Source organism: Strongylocentrotus purpuratus, unplaced genomic scaffold, assembly GCF_000002235.5.
Source record: "Strongylocentrotus purpuratus isolate Spur 01 unplaced genomic scaffold, Spur_5.0 spur5_scaffold_6, whole genome shotgun sequence".
Classification (NCBI taxonomy): domain Eukaryota; kingdom Metazoa; phylum Echinodermata; class Echinoidea; order Camarodonta; family Strongylocentrotidae; genus Strongylocentrotus; species Strongylocentrotus purpuratus.
In genome coordinates this window covers 20,110,461-20,135,166 of record NW_022145612.1, presented here as the reverse complement: position 1 = coordinate 20,135,166, position 24,706 = coordinate 20,110,461, and the positions used below count along the sequence as shown (strand labels likewise).

Here is a 24,706-nt window from a genome sequence, read left to right as displayed (position 1 = left end):
CAACCGCACAAATTATTTCAATGACCAATTAGACATACATTTCGATACAAATATGATTCTATTACTTCTTTTTAAATCAATGATTCGGCCTGCCTATATTTAAATACAAATACATTATCAATACAATTTAATTCTGACAATGGTACAACATTAAAAAATTTTATTTTTTATATTCTATAAAGTGAACCAAAAGCATGCTTTCCTTTCTTGACTATCAGACGTATAATTATTAATTGCTAAAAATAGTTTAAATGTGAATACAGGTTTCAGGAAAGCTTACCACAGCATGCCCACTCTCGTAGCCCACCAGGATGCTCATTCCTAATAACCAAGCTATGCCTTTGACCCTTGACTCTCTATCCTGGCAGGTGAACACCTCACGTTTGCTTGCGACCTCGATGACCTTGACCTCTCCGGAGTGGTATCCCATGGCAACGAACTCACCATCGGCGCTGAAGGCAGCTTGGGTCGATGCCGATTCATCCTTGCCCTTGAAGGTAGCCAGCTGCTTGCCAAGGTTGCCTGACCAGATCTGAGAAGGGTAAGAAACGGAAGTATGAGGTGAAGCGTCAAGAGTGTGGAACTTGATTCACATTTAAATAACTTATGTTTGAAGAAATTTCTGAAGTGTGGTAAAAAGATACTTTGTTCTGTTTTATCAGTTCCTTTTATATGTATGTATTTTGTTAATGGAAATGAATATATGTAACTTTCTTATTTGCACAACCCAATCTCCCTAATGACTATATCACCATCGATCATCATAACCCTCAACTTCTTCATCATCCAAGCTTCAACACTACCACGTCTATCGCCACCATCATTCTATCAACATGCTCATTTATCCATCTCACCAATGCCTTCGCACTAGATTGTATGTGTAAGTAATATTGATCCAGTATTACCTTTGTCTTGTGGTCGTTGCTCACAGTGACCAGCTCTCTTCCGTTCTTTGAGAAGGCAATGTGATTGATCGGCTGCGAATGTCCGCATAGACTGCCGACCTGTAATGGAGTACCAAAATCAAAGATGCCATTACATGATTATACAAAAGAGGTACTGCAATATTTCCTTGGTATGAACATTTTAAAGAAGGTGACTTAGATAGGGGTCTACAAACTTAAACTCCAAGGGAGTTGTACTTAATCTTACAGGAACTAGAATAAATAGGGCTTTCTTTCTACATATTCTTTGGCATTTTCAATCACAAGTGTTTCGTGTTCACTGAAAGTAGATAGATATGAAACTTCAACAATTTAGTTCGGGTATCACAAAGGACGTTTCAATTTACACGGTTGCCTAAAAAAATGGTATCAACCTCCACCATGGAGAAAAACAAGCATACCGTGATTGCCAATTCATTGGACATGATTTGAGTACCCACATGTGTTTCCTCAATTCACTGAACTCAAACCCATGTCGTGACAATCTTCCTTCTTGAATTCCAGCCCTTTTTTTTTCTTCAAAATTATGTCTGATGATGGATACTGACCTGTGTTCCAGTGTCTGCTGACCAGAGCTTGACGGCGCCATCTAGTGAGGCCGAGGCAATGTGACGACCAGTCGGTGAATAGGTCACGGCACGTACAGAAGAATGGTGACCACGCAGAATCTGCAATGTTCAAACCAAAATTGTGCATAAATGTATATTTTCTAAATCACGATTGAATGATAGATACACATTATAGTTGGAGAGACTACAGAGTGTTACAGAGAGGTTGTGGAAATAACTGAGTTATAATCCAGGTCACATCCATGAGACAGACACCAAACTGACAAAAGATCAAATTTATATAATTACATTACCCCTGAATGGCCAAGATTTGTTGACTATCAGTCGCTTTGGGGTATGAGTGAAATAACTTTACAGAAATTAGTATTTTTTTATTTATTTATCTATTCTCCACTCATGGGATGGATTGCCCTTGTCAGCTATAAGCTGTTTTTCAAAGGGGATGTAAGCACCATCAACCTACAGAGTTAGAAGGGATCCCCGTATCATGATTTGTTTCATACATAATGGGCTCAGTAAAAACTGAGAATTTCAGAAATTTAGGTTTGATTTCATGCTATTCCAAAGAGTGAATTGTAAATTTATCTTGAAGACTGACTGAGCATACTTTTCCTTTCAAGATAACACTAGCATAGTAAGTCAACTTACAGCTACTCTCTTCTTGTTGAAGGTATCCCAGATCTTGAGTGTGGAATCCCACGACCCCGTGACGAGAAGCTTCCCTTCAGGGTGGTAGGACAGACAGCTGATAGGGCGTGGCTCGGTGATGTCCGTGGTCTGCTTGCCGCTGCGTCCATCCCAGATGAGGACACGGCAATCCCAGCCGCAGGAGGCCAGGTTGACACCCTTGGGGTCAGAGATACACCCGCTGACCAGTCCCCTGTGACCCTTCAGAATGTTGACCCTACATGGTGATGACAGGGATAGAGGCAAGAAAGGAATTGTAAATGGAGTAAAATAGAAAGGGAGACAGAAAGAAAAAGGAAGAGAGAGAGAGTATGAGAGAAGTTTAATTATTCGAGAGGGACACAAAAATGAATACACACAAAAAAAAGGAAGAGGGAAAGAGAGAGTAAGGGAAAGAGTGAGAGAGAAAGAGAGAGTGAGAGAGAATGTGAGAGTGACATAAGACAAAACACATTGATCATGACTGGTAAGGCAGAAGATTTGGATTGATGTCAGCATATAAATGGAGAAAAATAGAATATAACTGGAAAAATTGCTATAGCATGAAGTACCGTTACTGAATGAAAGAAATGATACGTAAAAGCTGAGTGCTCTCCACAATACTCTACCTTAGTTCCCAATATTACATTTAGGACATTTAAAGAATATTTATTATATTACCATGTTTATCATGCAATTGACTAAAAGAAGTTATATTGTGGACACTCACCTGAAGCCTTGATCAACATCCCACAGACTCAGGGTTTTGTCACGTGAGGCAGAGACAAGACGGGTCCGGCCAACAAAGCAACACGATGTCACAGCATCAGAATGTCCAATATAACTCTTCAATTCCTGATTTTAAAAAATAAATATAAAGAATTACAACAGCTGACATTTAGCATTTGCAGATATTTGCTTTGACAATAAATGGCTTCATTAAAGTAAAATAACTTAATTCTTTGTCTTGTTACCTGAAGAGCATAGTGGATTGACATGGGAGTATACTTATCTTTTCTCTTTCTTGGGGTATGGGGGGGGGGGTCTACTCATTTTGAACTACAAGAATGATATGAACAGGTTTTTAATCATGATAAGGATAAGGATCATGGATAAGGATTCTGACATACATGCATCAAAATCCACATATATAATTGATAATGAGTTTGTTGTCTTCATTCTTTCATGAGTTTGTTGTTTTTCTTCTTCCATGAGCCAGGTTTGGTAGAAGTACTACATACCTTTCCAGTATCCATCTCAAAGAGTTTGAGCTGGCAATTCTTCGTTCCAACTGCAAAGACCTGATCACCTGGAGCTATAGCAACACACAGAACAGCCTGAAGGATAACGGAGGAAAATTAATCAAATAAAGGTGGAAGTGTGCATTCCTTCATCATGAAATACAAAAAAAAATATTCGTTAGAAGTCCTCAGCATTAATACAAGACTTAATCTTTTCCCCAGGGCAATTGACGAAGGTGTATGTAACTTTCACTATAAAAATCTGATTTAGGCAATGTAGCAATAAAACTTTCCTTTTGTTATGTCAATGACAGAGATATCCTTTTTATAGAAGCTTAGTTTCTCTAATGCAATAAGGGGGGGGGGGGGGAAGGGTGCACTTTCTTTCCTTTGGCATGTTCGTCACAACAAAGAAGATTAGAATTATAAATTTGACATGGAAAAATACTTGTAGTTTAAAGAAAAAAGTGAGATTTGACTAATCTTGAACATAAATGAACATCATTTTTGCATTCAAATAAAAAAGAATAAAATCAAAACATAAAGTAGAATTTGACAACAAAAATAAATTAAGGACATACATCGGTGAATCCGGTTAGGGTCATGGAGCACTCGTCAGCCGTTTCTCTCTTGTTCCTCCACGCAACAATACCCTTCTCTCTGCATCCAGCAGACTCCAGCACAGTATGACGTACCAGCGAGCTGTCTGGTTCATTCATGGCTTGTTGCCATAGCAACCCAGGGCAGAGGGTCAGGATGTGGAGGTGTCGAGAGACGAAGGAGCGTAGGCTGGCGATGAGAGGGTTGGTCAGGAACTTCTCACGTTCGCGTAGGATGGCCTTCGAAGTGGTGGAGGTGTTTGCCTGTTTAAGAGGTTAGACAAAATTAAAGTTGAAGGTGGAATTTAAGGAAGGCTACTATCTTATGATACCAACTAAACTTTTGTTCCTCTTGTTACATTCTAATTGGGGGGGGGGGGGGAGTGTCATTATCAACACCAGGACCACCAATACCATCATCATCCTCATTACAATAATGATCATCGTCATCATCATCATCATCATAACCATTGTCTCTGCCATAACTGTTATCATCATCATCATAACTTCATAACATCTCACCTGGAAGTCTTCCAGCAGACTAGCTGTGAGCCCCGAGACACACTTGGCCTGGATGTAGAATGGATCGGACAAGACGTTCTTGAGCTCTCCAAACAATCCGGCCTGTACCAGATGATAAGGCATCTCAGAGAGAGCATGAGGGTAGTGTGGAGACCACGGAGACACAGCGTTCTTGGTCCTGGATAGGTGAGTGAAGTAACCTGCAAACAAGAGAAAGATTAAGAATGGTTGGTGTTATCATACAATCAGCACAGGTATAATAGCCAAATGCAAATACCACTATTGAGTCATTGTTGAGCTTGATTTTCATATGACCAAATCCATGATCATATGCATTTCATTACCGGTATTTTATAAGTCCACTTAGAGGTTAAAAATTACAAATCCAATAGCTAAAAGATGCCATGATATCAAAGAATCAACACTTAATTTGGGGTGCATGAAAATGTGTCATGAATTTACGGTATGTGACATTTTTATAAAAATAAGGATGTTACAGAATCTCTATAAATAAAATTGTCAACTAAAAGTTTACCACAGAAAGTTAACAAATATGTACATCATTAAGAAATAAACCGAGATATGTGTTCCCTTCCTTTGTGATTGCTACTAACACATCTTTACAAAATTATATTTAACAAATAACAAATAACCAAAGTTTTTCAATTGCAATTTCCATGATAAAAGTTAAATTTGTTTTACCTGCAAGCAGGGCATGAGTTCTGATCTGGAGTTCACTCGCAGCTCCCTTCATATAGCGCTGGATAATGGCCTGGCTGATCTGACCGTGACTGACCCTTAGTCTATGGTCACTGCAGAAGAAACATCAAAGATTAAGGGAAAATATTTCATATTCATGTCCAAATCAATATAACCGTAACTTATCTTTAAGGTTTCATCAACAAATATAAAAGCAATGGATTATTCAAGTCACATTCATTCATTGATTACAAAAAAAATCCTATATCCATATACATGTATTACAAAACTTTCATTCATATTGCAAGAGTCAGAAAATGAATAAAATAATCTCAAAGCAAGTGTAACATATATCTACTTCACACAAAAAGAATAGCTATTTACTATTATTATCGATTCATGAAGCCTATTCTTCTTCTTCACTTTTTTGCATGCATATAAGTCAGATCTTGCAGTAACTTTGACAAAAGTTACAGGGAAAAGGGCAGTGAATTTATACCTATAGAAGCATATGACAAAGCCTGTATCTGTATATCAATTTTGCACACTACCTACTTCAGAGGGAAGTAGGTCAATCAACTTCTCATGCTGCTTTGATTGACAGGTTGTATATTACACAGGAAATACTTGGCATGAAACTTACACACTCAAGTGTGCAATTTACATATGAGGAATTTAAAAACAAAAGCTTGACAGCTTGTAAATTACATGATGAAGAAATCTACATGAAATCAACAAGTGAGTAATTTCTTGGCAAGAATTTTGTAAACAAGGAGGAATGTGTAATTTACAATAAATTGATACAGTTTTTGATTTCCATCTCTTTTAAATATACAAGCAACATTAAGCTACAGATGTTCTATTTTTTCAGAGAGATGAGCAAAAGAAATATTTTAAAAATCTGAAACCTAATGGATTTGACATACATGCCATTTAAATGAGTGAACAATCATTTAATAACTTTTGCTTGAAGCCTGAGATGTTACTTGATTAACTAAAAGACTCTAAAATAACACTCTCAATATTTCCTTAAAAATATCCTTTGGAAATTAATTAGCAGGGTCAGTTAACACAAATCAAAATTGATTTAAGACATTGAATCAATTCATACCGGTAACTATTTGAACAAATTAGTAATAATCTGAATCAAGTTCTTTTACTTCATTATCTTGATAAAATCACCAGTTTAAATCTTTGAACAAAAGTTAAGGAAAACAAACAATTAATTTACATCACCCACTCTGTCGCTCGACTTTAATGTATAATTCTATATCATTTGTTAAGGTACGTGAGTGGAATTCCTTGAATTATGACCTAAGATCCAGTTCTACAATTACCAGATTTAAATCAATGTATAAAAAAAGTATTTTTCAATCCATGGTTGAGTAAGTACTTCTCTTTCCCATCTTTTTTCTACTTTTATCTCTTTCTGCCCTATTTTCGCTTCCTTCTATTCTTTCTCTGTAACCTTTATGAACGTGCGTGTGTGTTGATGTACGGGTGCGTACTTGTATTATTTAAGTCCTTTACTTTGTATTGTTAATTTATGTGCATTATCTTGTTATTGTTTGTTTGCAGGGCCCCGATTACAAGCAGATTTCTGCTTCTTAGGGGTCCTAACCATTATATTGTATATTGTATATTGTATTTTCATTGTAAATTGTTTTTATACTGGTTAAATATATGAAATGAAATGAAAATGAAATACAACAAACATAAAATGGCACATTAAACTTCAAATATTAAATAAAATCACCAACTTCACAAAAAATGTTCTGTTTGTGTTCCTTACCTGTGTTCCCCAGTAGGTGCGAGGAGAGACCTGATCCCCCGTACTAGTCTTGACATGACAGCCTGAGGGAGCATAACCTCAGGGCCTAGAGCAGTACCTATCACTTGTTTGTAGGTGTACTTGCTATCTTTCATCTGCTGGTGTAGGCTTAGCAAGTAATGTAGATCCTCCTCGTATAATCCTAAAATGAATGTGTAATATGCATTTAATAATTACAGGTAAGTTATAAGTATAAGTGAAAATGAAATTAACAGTCCAGTATTATTTGAAAACTCTTCCCCCTTCAAATTATGTTTATCAAAATATTAGTGCTTCTAAATAAATAAAATAATAATAATCAACGATGGGATGAAATTAAATGTGTTTTATTCTATTAATGCACCAACACCACTATGAAATTCTTTGTCACAGATTTAACTCATAATGACTAGTAAATGTTGATGACCAGACTTTACAATTTTCACTATCTATCAAATCATAAAAACTCATATTCGTTTGTTTTTAGCTTCCATTCGTCTATTACATTTTTCTTAGTTTCGCATTCAACATACAGAACTGTATTTTCAGGTGTAAATAGATGTTGATTCAAGGAATTAAGCAAGTCTTGATTAATAAACTGGATAAATGAGACTGGTAGCTTACCATCTCTTGTGGAGACAAGCAGTGCAAGGGCCATGTTGATCATATCCAGACCATGATCATCTTCCAGTCTCTTTAATACCTCCTGGAGTAGTGTGCCTATGGTATGTGACATTGCCTTGAGACGAGTGGAAACCTAGGATGAAAAGAGAAGGGCATATCAAATAGTATACCGGTACACTAAAATGCAGTAGGATTATTTAGGATGTCTGATGGGGGCTAGAGTTACAATTAGTTCATACAGAACCTTGTAATTCTCAATATAAAAAGTAGGGTGGAATGGTATTATGGGCCATCTATGCAGAAATACAGTGCATAGTGTTCATAATTATCATTGGGTAATATCTGGACTAATAAAATTATTAACAAAGCGCCCAAAAAGGAATGATGAGGAATTGTATAATCAGTATTCTGATGAAGATAGAGACTCAAATTTGTATAAACATTCTGTTACACTTTATCATCTAATGCTCATTAAAGTGTCTTAAGCCTAGATAGTAGTGGGAAATTTTCCTCAATGACCAAACACATGTAATTAAGTGGAGACCAGGAATCTGTGCTGCATGGAACAAACTACTACCCCCACAGACAGACCAAAAAAAATACATAAAGAGAAGATACTGACCTCTTCGAAGACTCCAAAGACACGTAGCTCCTCACAGGCTAGTTTCAAGAAGAGAGGTAGGTTGGCTTCTCTTTTAGACACCAGTAGCTTCATCTAAAAGACAATACAAAGTGGAAATATAACTGGCTTTTAATTCTATTTTCCTGACAATTATCTAACAGTTAGTGTGGAATAGGTTTCACAATATTGTCATAGTATGAATATTGTTTTGTTGGTCATTCAAGATTGTCGAACTTTGATTTTTATAAGGGTTTAACCATCACTTAATTAATCATTCTCTAAAAAATGACTGGGAAAAGAGACCTGTACATATCAAGGGTATTTTTTAACTCTAACTGAAGTAAATCAAAGAATTGCACACATCAACACCAATCTTAAATGGCTGCCGTTAACTGTATTCTACTAAAAATTAAATCTAGACACTGGGTTTATGATTTTGGTAGAAATTAGGTAATATAAGGAATTTAGGATGAGGTCTAAGTTTCTTTTTTATTAAACATGCTTTAAAACCCAGGGTCAGATTTATCTGAGTGGATGCCACAGACATTGGAAGCTACTGTCACCAGAATTTACCTGGTTATTGAATGGTGATTCATCCAGTTTCTTGTGATGAGCAGCCAGTGTTCTTCTGACCACCTCAGCTTTGTCCATCAGATCTAGAGGTCCAAGCTCTACCATGGTGGCCTGGCGTCTGACCACAGCAGCGTGGGCAGGAGATGACATGACCGCACTCACAATGAACAGGACATTCTGTGACATCAACAAAAATGTATGTTTAATTATCTTTCTCTCTTTCAGAAACTTGGACCTGAGAACTAACTATCTCCGGAATGAGGTTTACATCAATTACAGTGATTATACTACCGAATGTATGGATTTCCAAAGTTATTGAAATATAAATATTGAGAACTTAAATTGACAGTGTCATAAATGAGTATAACATAAATGTTAATTCAACTGAGAGATGATGTTGCAAGATCAAGATTTTGCAAATTCTTGAAGAATACTAAACACAACATATATGGAAATTAATGGGGTACAACTGCTAAATCTCCTGTATTTTTCTGTTACTCCATGCAACATCACAAATTTCTTTTTAGTTACAACTTTTTCAAAATTGAAATCACACTATATAGCGACGAAAAAAAATAGGCAAATGACTGGTGAATGTGTTAATATGCTACACAGAGGTCAAATTTATGAGGAAAGCTATAATATTAACTTCAATGTTATCATTCACTGTCATTACAAAGCAATTTATAACAACTTCCCCTACAAAGCTCAAAGACAACTTCATTTAGTACCTGGGGAATGTTCTGTGGCAGCCAGTCCAGGTTGTGGGCCTGGTGAGCCGCGTCCATGCCGCTGATGCCATCGATGACAATGATTAGCTTATTAGTGGAGTCTACATGCCCTGCTGCTTCTTCCAGGAAACGTGGGAATTCAGATACAAGGTTCCTACAAAAGAAATTGGGATGCGACAAACGTGACAAAGAAATAAAACATGTATGAAATTCTAATGAATCTGAGCGATGGAAACCACTAAGGCAGAACATGCCTTACAGATTCACAGTCACACAAATCAGACCAGCACCAAAGGGTCAAAAGACCAAACAGAATATTATGTAACCCTGCGTGACCAACATTTAACAATAAGCAGCAAGTCTGGAGTTGGTTTGGTGGTTCAACGAGGTATTGCAGATTCAATTCTTACAGGTGGGCATAGATCAAAGAATTAAGAGTAGAAGATGGAATAATTTAAGTTTAGGAATTGAATCCTCCAAGTAATAAGCAAATTGATTTTGATAAGATTTTTCTTTTTACACTTGCTGTGTTAGGACTATAAAGCCAAAGCAAAACTTTTTTAAAACAAAGATGAACATGGAATATTTAAAGCCACCCTGTACTACTTGTAGCTACTTGCTCCCTCTATATAGAAAACAATGCCTAATCGGTGACCATTGGTCCCCCATGATCTCCTTTTTCTTATGTTAATTGAGAGCTGAGTTGATGAGATAACCACCTGTCCAGTGACCTTGCAAGGTGGTCTAATCCCTCCTATAAACTAGTACAGATGAGCTTTAATACTTACTTGTATTCCTGAGGGACTTGGCTCTGCAGACCAAAGCGACGTACGAGCTCATTGCATAGTCTCTTGAGAAGTGGAGATACATGACTGGATCCAGGTACGGCACCAACAAAGTGAACAATGATGGGCTGGCTCGACTTGCTCTGCAGAGTGTCTACAACAGAGGCCTAGATACAGTAATGTGATAATGAAAGACAATGATATATATCCGCATTAAGATATACAATACATGCGGCAAAGGAATAAAGAAAGACACCATTACTGATAACTTTTTAAAAATTTCCAATGACCATTTATTTGAAGATGCACTTCCCCCTTTTTACCCCTACATATAAACCATGAAGCTTATACAGCTTAATATTTTTCTCTACGTACGGTAAGCATTATTTGTATATTCCTACACCCTATCTGTCCATTTTTTTTCTTGGCTACATATTTTCTGTACATGTCCTTTCCCACTTGAAAGTTGCGCATGAGAGTACCTGCCTTACAACATCACATTTCATTCTGTTTACTTTTGTCCCTGTTTCAATCATTTCACCCCCACTCCCTCCCTCACTCTACTCTTACCCTAATGAATCCATTTACTAGCAGAAATTTTTTCACCTCATCTCCGTTTGCTAGCGATCCTGACAATCAGTGACTCTGGCTACAGGACAGGACAGCTTTTTCAGAGATAAACGGAAGTTTCATTCAAAATCCCCACCTGTCTATATTTTTCTCCCCCTCTGAGTCTCATCCCTCCGATCTATCTCATCATATCTTACCATTAGAGCTGTCTTGCCACATCCCTGCTTGCCTGTAACCATGATGATTCCCGTCTCTGCCTTCTTGACAGCTTCCAGACACTGCTTGACCTGGGTCTTCCTGCCGGTGAACGTGGCCAGCTGCGACTGCAGGAACATGTCATGCTGTGCCCTCTCATGGGCCACTTCATCAAGTATCTCACCCTGGAACCACATAATCAATTTAGTTTTACACATGTGTATTTTGTTAAATAAAATCAAACGGTATACACATAGATAAAGACAGTATTTCTATAAATATCTTGAAACACAGCTGCTCTGATTTTTCCTGGATCTGTCTTAGTTATAAACAGGTTACTGGTGAGATTGAGCTAATATTCTTCAATCTTAGAAGTCATATACATTACAAAAGTTAGAACGTTTGACGAACAAAACCAAAGTTTCTGACCACAAGGAGAATACAAAGACTTGGCTGAACTTTAAAATGTGATTGTTAATGTCACCTGAGACAATAAAGGTGTAACATGGAAAAGCATTATCTGTTCAAATCCATGACCTCGATCAACAACTTGGGACATTTTCAGCAATATTTTAATGGCCTAAATAAACACCATAGCTTACATCTTCAGGGTATGCTTGCTTGATGTGGTTCCAGACATTGTTGATGACACGGCGACCAAACTCCTCAAGGTTCACTACAACTGGCTTACCCTCCACGACTCCTCCAAAATGGCATGGGTAACTGAAAATAATAGGAAGAAATCAAAGTACAAATCAAATCAAGATTATCAACTGACAATAATTATGGTAAGAAAACTCTTTAAATAATGTTTTTTTTGCGCAAATGATTTTATATTCTAGAGAAAATTTATTTTTGTTTTACATGCAAACTGTACACTTCATGTGATTAGCTTCATAAAATTTATTTTTAAAGGATGGGCAGAATATCCTTCAAAAGTAATGCTAGATGGTACATTAATGTCTTTGGGGTGTTTCACAAAGATCCTAAGTCGAACTCAACTCTATGTTGGACTACCCGTAAACATTATGGAGAGCCATTTGTAGCCATAAAATAAAATAAATTCAAAAGCAAAAATTGAAGTATTATAGTTTTTTCATGAATTCCACATCAAGAACATGAAATCTCCATAACAGAAAATATGAATGATTTGAATCAACATTTAAGGCCTTTTAAAATAACTTTTACAAAATATTTTCAAAGATGCTAACAGCTTTCCATATTTGTTAAGTCCAACTTAGAGATAAGTTCAACTTGGATCTTTGTGAAACACCCCCCTGGACAGATAATATAATGGGGTTGGTAGAGAATTACATGAACTGAAACCTTTTCATCTATAAAAGAAACAAGTAGTGTTTGAGGTTGTGTGCTTACCCATCAAAGACCTCACATCCACTGGTACGAATGGTTTCCTTCAAGCTTGCTAGTTTCTCCTTGCTCTGGCTACTCTCATCTTCAAACTGGCTTCTCAACTTGTTTGGGACATGCCTAAAGAAGAGAGCATACATCATAATATGTATAAGGTAAGTGTGGAATAAAAAAGCAAAACATGACAATTTTCCTGGTTTTAACCTGAATTCATGGAAATTGTCTTCACATACCTGTAAAATATATATCACATTACAAATTTGGAGCTTCTTTTATAAGTAAGTGATTATTCCCCCATCCCCCTCTAAAAAAAAAGTTTCAACTGAGAGATTAAAATCAAAATGGAACCTACAAAAAAAACATCATTATATTTCTACTCTCAGCATTTTCTCACAATTAAATAGAATTTCCTTCAATGATGCATTTACGATGAATTAAGAAATATGTGATAGCAAAATACTCCATAAGAGACTCTTCAAGAAGGAGATGAATTAAATATTTTGTCTGAACTTGAACATACTTCACAAATTCAGAGCTTCTGATGAAGAAAAAAGCCTTGGTACTACCCTCAGAGTGTCTCAGGGCCTTGTGATACATCTCTAGCTCAGTGATGGAGCGTGACTTGGGATGAGTAGACAGCCAGTTGAAGTCTTCGTTATCGCTCAGGTCAGGGTAGTCGTTAGGGACATAACCATAGCGATCTCCCAGGATGCCAATGAAGAGGTCGCAGCGATTGGCTTCCTGCAAACACACCTCAACAGAGCTGAAAATGTAGAATCAGATATACATGGTTTATCATATCACAAGAGTAGTTGATTCCATTCTCCTCTCCAACTGTACATCCATTCATTTGTTAATGTTTCATGGTGTTTTTTGTAAAGCAATTTGCTAATTTATCAAATTACTGCAGCCGTAAGGTGCTTGTACACACTGCATTTTTTCCCCTTCTTCTCCTTTTAAATTTTCTTGTTCTCCTTCTCTTTTCACCCTCATCCTCTTCTTAATTCAGCTAATTCTCTAATTCTCTTTCTATAGCCTTATTCAAATGAAGTGACAGCTTGTACCCTGAGACACAATGGAAGGAAACATTTTTGTTTTCCTTTTTCTTCAACAATTTCTATTAAATCCTTACCACTCAAACCATCCTCAATCGATTACTAAAGCTCATTTGTTACACAGTGATGATTCCACAGCAATAAGAATAGTTTTTCTTTTTTCTATTTTATGAGTTTTTTTTTCCGAGTAACATGATTTCTTTTTGTTGTTGTTCAGTAAATGTCTAAATAGTGACATAACCAATTAACAAACTACATCATACGTGCCAACTTCCTTGATTAAAAAAAAAAGATGTCCACAGAGTTCTATATCATCATCATCATCAACAATATCATCATAAATGAAATGAGAATAATACCTGCTGTGTTTAGTCTGCTCCTCGCTGACTCCCCATCGTAGATCTACTTCATAGAGGTTCACAAAGCGGGTGCGCGCCTTGGCTCGTAGCTCTGGGAATACGAACCGGGTCAGGAGGTCACGCTCGCCATGCATGTCACGGAACGTGGAGGAGATGAAGACACGCACTGTATGGTGTCTGTAAGTTATCAAAATGACAGGGGTCAATGCATGCATCTTCACTCAGATTAAGAAAATTACACATCACAAGCAATCAACATGTTGAATAATAATGAACACATCATTGTAACATAAAGCACTGTCTAATGTAATTGAAGACTTAGCCTATTCGTCACTGTGAAAAAGAATGGTTTGATCTTTGCGACTCATTTATTAAATGAATGAAAACAAAGTATTTGGTATCTAATCGTCAAAATTGCTCATTTCATTTCATAACATATTTAGGATACAGTTTGAAAATGAATTGTCTTATTTGGGTAAAGTAACAATGAAAATATAAGAGAAGAAAGCATGGTAGACTCTTTTCACCAAATGTGTGGATATTGCCTGCACAGTTCGGTGGGTCTGAAAGAGTTTGAGGTTGGTGGAATTACCTTCTAGTCTGCTGAGGAGCTGGTAGTGCTCGTGGAATCTCTGGTGTCACCAGATCCTTCTTCTTTCCAGTTTGGATCTGTAGGATAAAAAGGACTGCATTATACAAACTCCACATGTGTGTAAAACATATCTAAAGAGAAAGGAATAGTCCAGCATACATATTTTACCTACTGCAGATGTATCTCAGTATATATTTATTTCTTCATTTATTTATTTCTGACATTTATACAGGGTAGCACAATGTCTCCTCTCTCAGCAATGAATCATCACATATCTCAACTTACATGGCTGTTTCCGCCACGCCCTCCCCATTTCTACCTCCATTTCCTTCCCCCCCCCCTAGCACTCCTCTCCTTCCTAATATTAGAATTCAGCTCTCACCTTTATATCATCTAGATGGTAAGCCTTAATGTTCTGGACCTGAGTGACTTGTCCAATGTTTCCTCTCCCTTGAATCATCCCATATCTCAACTAACATGGCTGTTTCCCCTACCCCTCCCCATTTCTACCTCCACCCCCCCCCCCTAGCACTCCTCTCCTTCCTAATATTAGAACTCAGCTCTCACCTTTATATCATCTAGATGGTAAGCCTTAATGTTCTGGACCTGAGTGACTTGTCCAATGCTTCCTCTCTCAGCAATGAATCATCCCATATCTCAACTTACATGGCTATCCCATCCCCTCCCCATTTCTACTTCCATTTTCTCCCTCATCGCCTCATCACCCCTCTCCTTCCCAAAATGAAACCGGCTCTCACCTTTATATCATCTAGATTGTAAGCCTTGTCAATGTTCTGGACATGAGTGACCTGTCCAGTATCCCCTCTCTCAGCAATGAATCTTAGGATCTGGTCACTGTATCCAGCAATGTAGATATCATTGGGATGGGAAGGCGTGGCTGACAAGCTGGTGAACAACAAAAATATATATATACATTGATCAGTCAAATTCTATTCAGGCAAATTAAAAACTTAGGTGTGAATAGGTCACCATTTCAATCGAAGGATGAAATCATTTTGCAAATCATAAATTTAGATTTAGATACTTGGTGTTCATAAATCCAATTTGAAGGAAATGTCTATCCAACTGTTGAGGATCACTAAATAAACGAAAAGATTGATTCTGAATTTACATGATGAATTTTAAAAATACTTCTTTATGGATGATCAAGATAATTACTGCATAGATCTATCAAACTCCAACCACAGAGCATAATTGCATAGGCAACTTGTTTTTGCAGAAAGTACATTATCTACCAAAAGCAAACAAAATATCTTGACAAGTGGCATTTTAAACAAGTAACTTAATGTGAATATAATTATTAAATTTTGTCTCCATGACTAGAAGTAATTTGGAATAATCACCTGACTAATTATTCATGTATGTGATCAGGTTTTGTGCGCATTAGTACAAGGAGATTGCAATTTTGACACACGCAGCACTAGGTCTTTGGATGCTGCACAGTAACTGAATTTTGATAATCCAGATTTGTATGAATTTGGTGTTAACAGATGCACTAGACTTGGGGCTTAAAGGGAGTGTAGCCCGACAAGACTATGTGTCTTTCCCGTGGCCTGACTTCAGGGGTAAAATACAGGTAAAATAGGACTATGAACGACGTGAACGCAGCAAACAGGTTTTAAAAAAAAAAAATTAAAAATGCTTTTGGTCCTAAAAATAGGGTGCGTCCATACACAGGTGTGTCTTATACACAGAGATTTACGGTATGTATTTTCAAGAAGGAGCTTATTGTGGGTACCTACCTGCATCTTCCCCCACTCAGGTCCACGCTGACATAGAGTAGATTCTCATTGACAACCCGACGATACTTGGTGAGGAAACCCTTTATCATTTCTGCCTCCTTCCCTTCTTGCATGGCCGAGTTGCTCAGAATAACAAGATTATCCAACTGTATGGAATACATCGGTAAACAGCTCAATGAATGTTTGCAAGAATAATGTATAGACAGATGAGCTTTTAACTGTTTCATGAATTACAATGTCATATGGCTCTGTTTAGTCTCATTTCACGACGCCCCCTATCGTCAGAGCATGGTCAGCGTCAGCAGCCTAACATGTTAGCCTATGGACGTTTTTTTTTTTAAATCGTTAAAAATTCATTTTTTGTTTAAACAAAAAGCACATCCACCCCGACGTACGTTATGAAAGTTCACCCACCGTAATTTTTCAAAATAGGTTGCAAGCTCGCCATTGCCTATAATACACATGTGAAACAAGTCTAACTTTGGACTCAGTTTACCAAGCGATTTGAAGATTATAGGTCGAGCACACGAAACATAAAACGCATGAATTATCATAGATCACTTCTTCCTATTTCATTTTGTCCATTTCATCCAACCCCCCACCGTAATTTTTCCATTTAGTAAAAGCAAACATTTTGCCGAGTTTAGCAAAAACATGAATATTCATGAACGGTCAGACAATACAGCCTTTTAGTACGTAACGTATAGTGAATGGGAATGTGCGATGATCCGTTCAGGAGGTAGAGGTCAGTGGTTTGTGCTGGCAATGTTCACGCGAGCGAAAATGAGACAATCGGAGCAATATGATTGTCTGATGAGAGTCAGAAAGGTATTGACTCCTATACTTTTTACACAGACTTAATATCACACCTGCTCCCAACAGACTATATGAATATATGTATGAGCCTAACCATTTTTGCTATGTTATCCAGTAAACTAAGTATTGTGGAGGCTTGACCTAAGCACATAATCATTAATATCGGTACACTCTAAAACCTCAAACTTTTCAATTGATAAATGAAAGCCCTTTTCAAACCAAGGAATATTCACAAATTGCAAAGTTTGAACCATATGAATCAAACATTTTGCAGCAAGAAACTCTCACAAATTTTGCCAATTTGAACTGAAACATTCCTGCATGCAAAAACACATTTTGTTTTAATAATGAAGGATGGTAGAGTAACGCTTTGATGCTTCCCGATCATGCTCAATGATGTGACTACCCCCAATATTATATGCTGCTGATATGAGCAAGTCATTAAAACACCAAGCACTTGGGATTTTCCCCTTGGGGCCCAAGAGGAAATTGGCAGAATTTTAGGGGTCAGTAACGGCATTCCATTGCTGACTTACCTCAACTCTATCCCTCAGCATTTCACCCAGAATCGTAGGATCTAGTCCTTGGCCTTCTTTCTCTTGGGGCATAATGTCCTGCAGGAAAGAGAGACCAGGAACGGCGTTCGATTGCTGACTTACCTCATCTCTATCCTTCAATATTTCACCCAGAATCGTAGGATCTAGTCCTTGGCCTTGTTCTTCTTGGGTCATCATGACCTGCAGGAAAGAGAGAAAGTAAAAGAGGAGAAGGTGATCAAGAGGTGCTCCAGCATATCCTCCGGCAACAATTCCTCTGGGCTTTATCCCATCAAAAGCTTTAGGATTAGGATTACAGTTGCAATTTGATTTTATATTAGGTCTAGGGTTGGAGGTAGGGATAGGGATAGGGTTAGGTCCAGGGTTGAAGATAGGAATTAGTTTCGGTACGATTAGGATATTGACCCTGAAGCAATTGTCTCGGAGCATGATTTCTACAACATACCAAGAGGATTATGACATCAAGTGTTGTGCATTTCTAATACTAAACTCTTATGCTAAAATGTATGTCATGCACTAATAATTTCATTTCTATGTCCCAACAATGCTTGATCAAAAGCTGTTTTCTTAATAATCAATTTCTTGTTTTCTTTCACAATGTAACAAGTTCCAAGTTCATTTGACCAATCATAAAGATTCAGAGAGGACTAAATATGTAAAAAAAGAAAGAAATAAAAGTGAGAAATACAACAAAAACAACAATTGATCAAAAAAGAAGCAGGCATTTGGGTATAACAGGAAATGAAGAAAAGATTATTGTGACAGGGGAAAAGGAAAAATATGTAAAAGAGAGATAGCAAAAGAAGAAAATAGAGAGGAAATGAGAATTGTTATATGAAATCACACAAAGCAAATATGTAAATTCTAATTCTATATCACCAGAGTATACACGTAATATATATTATTATCTTTACAAGACTTCGAAGTGGTACAACATATCAGAATATTCAATATCTTTTGCTCAGTACCCGATGGACTGCTCAATATTGTTTTTGTATTGCTTAGTCATCCGGGAACTTCAACTATCGATATCATATCGATATCACACGAAAACAAATCCATATTTACCGAGGTATGTCCAATTTTGTTACTTCGCTAGTCAGACTAGTATAGATAGTAAAAAATAATATTGCATGGCTTTGTTTTTGTATGATACAAGAATATAGTGCTCTCGCTAAGAAAATATTAGACTCGTCTTCGACTCGTCCATTATTGTTTTAGCTCGAGCAATATATTCTTGTACAGTATCACACTCAAAGCCATCCAATATTATATAAATATCTATCTAACTGTCATGTACTCCTGTATAGTGACCTACCTGAGCTTGGCCTAGGACACTGGCCATGTTATCTAGAATGGTTCCAGACTCCAGCTCTACGGTACGATGAGAGTTGCCACCAAAGATGAGCATGTCACAGTTCTCACAGGAATACTTGCACATCAGACCCAACAGGACACCCACCTCCAAAACCTGGGACACAAATCACAGCCATGGTTTGAATATCTCTAAAATATGTACATATTTTATTCTTCCTCTGTGACATAAGGATAAACTATTGGAAAACTTAGTCTCCTAGCCTTTTCACTTACATTGTCCATAGCATAAAACACCAAGACCTCTCCATTAGCTACTCTCCATATTTCTTTCTGAACAAAAAATTAATAAAACCCAGATGTGTAAACTTTCCTTTCCACATGAAGGTGCTGCACTATGGAACCAACTCCCATTTTGTGTTAGACAGGCCCAGTCAAAACAGTCATTCACAAATCTGTACTGGAGAACACTACATGTCTGATATTTTCTAATAGCTAGAAATAATTTCTTATTTTAATCCCAGAGTCTGTTCTTTTTTGTAATAACAAACCAAACAAGTATTTTAGCTTTTCCAATTTGATCTATTATTAACCCATTTGAAAGGACGTGTATTATATTCAATAAGTTGTTCAAATACCTATTTTTTCATGTTCATATCATGGTGTATAAAAACAAATAATCCATGATATGATATGTATGTATTTAAACTTTGTTACTTTCTTCTGCATTTGTTACTTATAATTTGTATAGGGCCTCTCATGAAAACAGTTTTAATACTGAGAGAGTTACCCTGTTTAAATGAAATGAATAAAGTAAATATATAACTAAATAAAAATACTTTTACTCCATAGTTCAAATTAAATTCACACAGTTGTTCTGTATCATACGTCAAACACTCACAGTCCTCTTCTTTCCCAGTCCCTTGGCTGAGGTACATGGTCTCTCCATAGACTTGCCTACATGGCACAGTAGGAGGGTCTTGCCTGGGATCGGCTTCACGTTGTAGCTGGTGGCGATCTTGACGGCAGAGTCAAGGGCCTTGCGGTAGCGGTTCAAGATACTGATGTCATATGGCAGCTCACTGGAAAAAAAAAGTATTTATAGTACATAAAAAGTACAAGAACAGTTAAGTAACTAATAATTATTACTATTGACCACTTTTCGACTGAGCTTGTGTCACTTCATGCTTTGAAAGACATCCTTTTTGTTCCTCTCCTGTTACACACTTAGAACTAGATGGAACTTCGACTGCGCGCAGTCGAAAATGATGCCTCCGTCATAGAGCAATTTTACAAACCAAAACAGAAGAAATTTTTCGAATTCAAGTTCAATTGTAATCCATTAACAGGTTCTCAGAATATTGTGATTACAAGCTATTTTTGCATACATAATGAGCCCATGACCTTTGACCTTATGAACCAAGAATCTACTCAGTTCATTGGCTCTGCAAGAAACATACATGACCTAAGTTGGCAGGAATCCATCAATCGGTTCTTGAGATAACGCGATCACGAGCTGTTTTTGCATACATAATGTGCCCTGTGGCCTTTGACCTTTGACCTTTGACCTTGTGACCCCTACATCTAATCAGTTCATCGGCTCTGCAAGTAACATACATGACCTAAGTTTGGCAGCAATCCATCAATCGGTTCTTCAGATAACGCGATCACAAGCTCGTTTTGCATACATAATGAGCCCTGTGGCCTTTGATCTTTGACCTCGTGACCTCAAAATCTAATCAGTTTTTCGGCTTTGCAAGTAACATACATGACCTAAGTTTGGCAGCAATCCATCAATCGGTTCTTCAGATAACGCGATCACGAGCTCGTTTTGCATACATAATGAGCCCTGTGACCTTTGACCTCGTGACCCCAAAATCTAATCAGTTCATCGGCTCTACAAGATACATACATGACCAAAGTTTGGCAGGAATCCATCAACCAGTTCTTCAGATAACGCGATCACGAGCTCGTTTTGCATACATAATGAGCCCTGTGACCTTCGACCTTTGACCTCGTGACCCCAAAATCTAATCAGTTCATCAGCTCTACAAGATACATACATGACCAAAGTTTGGCAGGAATCCATCAACCAGTTCTTCAGATAACGCGATCACGAGCTTGCTTTGCATACATAATGAGCCCTGTGACCTTTGACCTTTGACCTCGTAACCCCAAAATCTAATCAGTTCATCGGCTCTACAAGATACGTACATGACCAAAGTTTGGCAGGAATCCATCAACCAGTTCTTCAGATAACGCGATCACGAGAACGGGACGTACGTACGTACAGACGTACGTACGTACGTACGTACGGACGTACGGACGGACGTACGGACGGACGGACAACCCGAAAACATAATGCCTCCGGCTACTTCGTAACGGAGGCATAAAAATTACAGAGGCTGAAAAAACTGTAGTAAAAAAAAAAAAAATTTTGCTTCTCTGAATATTTTCAGGTACACTGTATAATGCTTGCAATCATGAAAATACAAGGAAAATGCCGAGAACATGAAACGAATGCAATAAACAATAAAATAAGAAACTGTAATGAATGCAGGGTCTTAATATATCATGAATAAGGTTCAATTCTCAAATACCAACCTGAGTTTCTTGTCCATCTTTGCCCGTTTCCACTTGGGTATCGGGTCCTCTTTTTTACCCCGCTGTTTCCTTGGAGGGGGCTTAATACCACTAGCTAACTGCTCTTTCAGTTTATCTGCAAACAGGTCAAACAATTGTATTATTTTATTCACTAACCTCAAGACACTCTCCTCTCATAATATTAAAAATTACAATGTCTATTAAACATGCATATATCCATCTTTACTGATGATCAAGCTCCTTACAAAATAATTGCAAACAAATTTACAAGTTGGATACATTAAATCAATGGAATATATATATCTATATATATATATATATATATATATCAATAGGGATATACACATCATGAAACTAAATTGAAAGACAAATGGCTAAACAAATCAATCTTTATAGTTGTCCATAGTCCTATAATTTATTTATTCTAAAACAAGCAGTGTAGTTAATTATTAGCATACATCAATTTGTGTGTCTTATATTCAATCATGTGTAAACAAAGTACAATGAAAGAGTACGGTATGTTAGTAATTCAAAGTTCTACCACAATATATATATATCCACTTTTCTGAAATACAGGGGTGATAGTGAGCAACCTCAACCACCCCCCCCCCCCCCCTTGAGTAAAAGAAAACAGAAAAAGGATTTTGTGCAAAATAAAGGCATCTGACAACATTCCCCCTTTTGAAAAATTGGGGAAAAATAGGGGAAAAAAAAAAATAGGGATACAATCGGGAAGATAAAACAAAACAAAACAAAACAAAATAATTGTGGGAAGAAAAAAATCAGGGAAAATTTTTTTTTTTTTTAATCTGGGAAACCGATCTAAATCACAGTAAGTATTTAACATTTGGTTTCTATTTGTCTGTCCATTTTGGCAGACTAAAGATATTCTCACCTGCTTTCTTCAAGTCATACTCCATGCTCGTGAGCACTTCGTAGGCTGAGAAGAACCTGAATGGGAACTGCTTGCTGTAGACCACTGAGCCTCTGTCAGTCAGCTTGTACAGGACCCACTTGTGATGCTTCTCACTGATCCCTGCAGCAATCATGTTGCGCAGGTTACGCAGCATGGCCATGAACGGCAACTTCTTGTTGTCTGAGAAAGTGCAAATAAAAGAACGTAAATTTGCTGAAATTGTTTTTACCTTATGCAATGAGACACTGAGAGAGGGAGGGAGGGAAGGAGGGAGGGAGGGGGAAGAGAGATAGAGGGAGAGAGAGAGAGAGAAAGAGAAATATAGAAAGAAGGATGGAGATGAACAGGTGGACAGATAAAATATAAAAAGACATAGAGAGGGCACTGGATAGGGAACAAGACAAGTTTACAAATAAAAACAAACAAACAAGTTTACAGATGGACAGACAAACAAATGTACAGACAGAAGTACAAAATACAGATAGATATGGAAAGTAACTGGCAGACACATGTACATGTAGGGAGTAGGAGAGAGATATACATGTAAATAGATGTACACCTGAGTCACTAATCAACATAGGAACAATTTGTAATTGTATCATTTCCCTAAATACACACACTAAGAAATAACTTTGTCTTAGAAATTAGTCAACTTTCTCATTGCAAGCCTTATATCCATTCCGCCATTAAGCCGGAATTCATTGACATAGCTGTCACAGACTGCTATACCCCAAATTGTTGTGACTTACCGATGAGCTGTTCCCAGACTGCTGCTTTGTTGCCTTTGAGTGAGACCTGTGTCTCCCAGGTCTCTGGGGTAGGTAGCTTCATCCTCTTGCCTGCCCTCTCAGTGTCCCATGTACCGGAAAGACGACTCGCGTAGAAGGTCTCCATATCTTCTGGGTACCTGCAGGATTTCATAATTTCACGATATGAGTTTTTAGGTCTTAACATTGATTTGTATTAAGAAAATCGTCTGCTTGTTGTGTACTGCTAACCCTTACCACAAAGATTTCAATATAGACTCTTATTGACAGGGACATGCAGCTCTTTATTTTGTCTTGAAATCTATAACTGGTACTCCCACAACTCGTAGTTATGTCTATTTATATACAATTCATTTAAATTCATCAGAGGTAATGTTGACCTCCAGTCCTGTAGCTGCTTTGTGAAAGAGACCAAATAGGAACCATTTGGCTTATTGCAAGTATGAATGAGATAATTGCAAGGTTTCAGGATAATCACAATAGAATTGAAATTGACTCAATCTTAATGAAAATGAAAAAACAGTGAAAAGAACTGCAAGGAATATATACACATGGGACTATACACATGTGGCAGATAGTTAAACTCCATATAGTCATGTTTGGGAATATAAGGACGTTTCAAGAGCACTCTTTATCAGGTGACATTGCTATGCTACATGTATGATATTCTTCAACAGAGGAATAAAAGAAAGGATTGATTTTTAAATGGTTCGCCTTTACAAAAAAATTAGGATTGGATTTAAAATCATAAAATAAAATCACCATCCAACCATACCTCTTTCCAAGAAGGCACATGACACTGTCCACAGGTTCCTTGATGTGAAGCTTCCTGATCAACTGCTTGAGGGTAAAGCTCAGTCTCTCCATCTCCTCCTCGTCCGTATCACTGTCCTCATCTTTATCATCATCGCTTTCACTATCACTTGGGGGCTTCTCCTCTGCTGGCTTATCAGTTGTGGCGACAGGTTTCTTCTTCTTTTTCTTCTCCTTGTTGTATTTTGCTGTAAATAGAGATGGTTTCAAATCTTGTATTATTGAACATTCTCTACGTGAGCCATTCTTCATAGAGTGAATAGTGTACCGGCAAGAAAAGTCAAGACATTCATTCTTTCACTCAAGAACACTTAAAGTCTTTTCTAAATCTACCACAACAACAACTCTATTCTCATATGATCAGGATTCTCATATGATCAGGAAGTAGTCAGGAAACTGAACTTTGATAAGAGACTGGATGAAATAAAATGTACTTTCTTAAGATGGAAGAATCGGGGGTTAACTTTAATAGGAAAAATTCAACTGTTGAAAACATTTGTTATGTCTACGATTATGTATATAGTTTCCAATATTGAAATACCCGATGATTTTGTTAAGGAGGTTGAAAAGTTGATGTTTCGGTTTATATGGAAAGGTCCAGATAAGATATCACAGGCAACAATGATTGCAGA

The 24,706-nt window shown here is 37.3% G+C and overlaps 1 protein-coding gene across 1 annotated transcript in view; it reads right to left on the bottom strand.

Moving 5' to 3' along the window:
• The window catches only part of LOC584519 (telomerase protein component 1), an 82,517-nt gene that overhangs the window by 48,202 nt on the left and 9,609 nt on the right, over nucleotides 1-24,706 (bottom strand). Inside the window, exons 6-35 of the mRNA XM_030973314.1 lie at nucleotides 24,037-24,262; nucleotides 23,244-23,401; nucleotides 22,474-22,674; nucleotides 21,579-21,693; nucleotides 19,876-20,056; nucleotides 18,979-19,131; nucleotides 17,763-17,840; nucleotides 16,288-16,433; nucleotides 15,283-15,430; nucleotides 14,525-14,601; nucleotides 13,933-14,109; nucleotides 13,039-13,281; nucleotides 12,525-12,638; nucleotides 11,753-11,873; nucleotides 11,153-11,335; nucleotides 10,389-10,552; nucleotides 9,601-9,754; nucleotides 8,870-9,046; nucleotides 8,297-8,389; nucleotides 7,675-7,807; nucleotides 7,033-7,213; nucleotides 5,244-5,353; nucleotides 4,542-4,741; nucleotides 4,002-4,283; nucleotides 3,421-3,516; nucleotides 2,910-3,034; nucleotides 2,162-2,417; nucleotides 1,493-1,612; nucleotides 906-1,004; nucleotides 281-532 (exon numbers count right to left, since the gene is read on the bottom strand). Coding sequence (XP_030829174.1) covers nucleotides 281-532; nucleotides 906-1,004; nucleotides 1,493-1,612; nucleotides 2,162-2,417; nucleotides 2,910-3,034; nucleotides 3,421-3,516; nucleotides 4,002-4,283; nucleotides 4,542-4,741; nucleotides 5,244-5,353; nucleotides 7,033-7,213; nucleotides 7,675-7,807; nucleotides 8,297-8,389; nucleotides 8,870-9,046; nucleotides 9,601-9,754; nucleotides 10,389-10,552; nucleotides 11,153-11,335; nucleotides 11,753-11,873; nucleotides 12,525-12,638; nucleotides 13,039-13,281; nucleotides 13,933-14,109; nucleotides 14,525-14,601; nucleotides 15,283-15,430; nucleotides 16,288-16,433; nucleotides 17,763-17,840; nucleotides 18,979-19,131; nucleotides 19,876-20,056; nucleotides 21,579-21,693; nucleotides 22,474-22,674; nucleotides 23,244-23,401; nucleotides 24,037-24,262 — 4,763 coding nt within the window. The remainder of the gene's footprint in view (nucleotides 1-280; nucleotides 533-905; nucleotides 1,005-1,492; nucleotides 1,613-2,161; nucleotides 2,418-2,909; nucleotides 3,035-3,420; nucleotides 3,517-4,001; nucleotides 4,284-4,541; nucleotides 4,742-5,243; nucleotides 5,354-7,032; nucleotides 7,214-7,674; nucleotides 7,808-8,296; nucleotides 8,390-8,869; nucleotides 9,047-9,600; nucleotides 9,755-10,388; nucleotides 10,553-11,152; nucleotides 11,336-11,752; nucleotides 11,874-12,524; nucleotides 12,639-13,038; nucleotides 13,282-13,932; nucleotides 14,110-14,524; nucleotides 14,602-15,282; nucleotides 15,431-16,287; nucleotides 16,434-17,762; nucleotides 17,841-18,978; nucleotides 19,132-19,875; nucleotides 20,057-21,578; nucleotides 21,694-22,473; nucleotides 22,675-23,243; nucleotides 23,402-24,036; nucleotides 24,263-24,706) is intronic.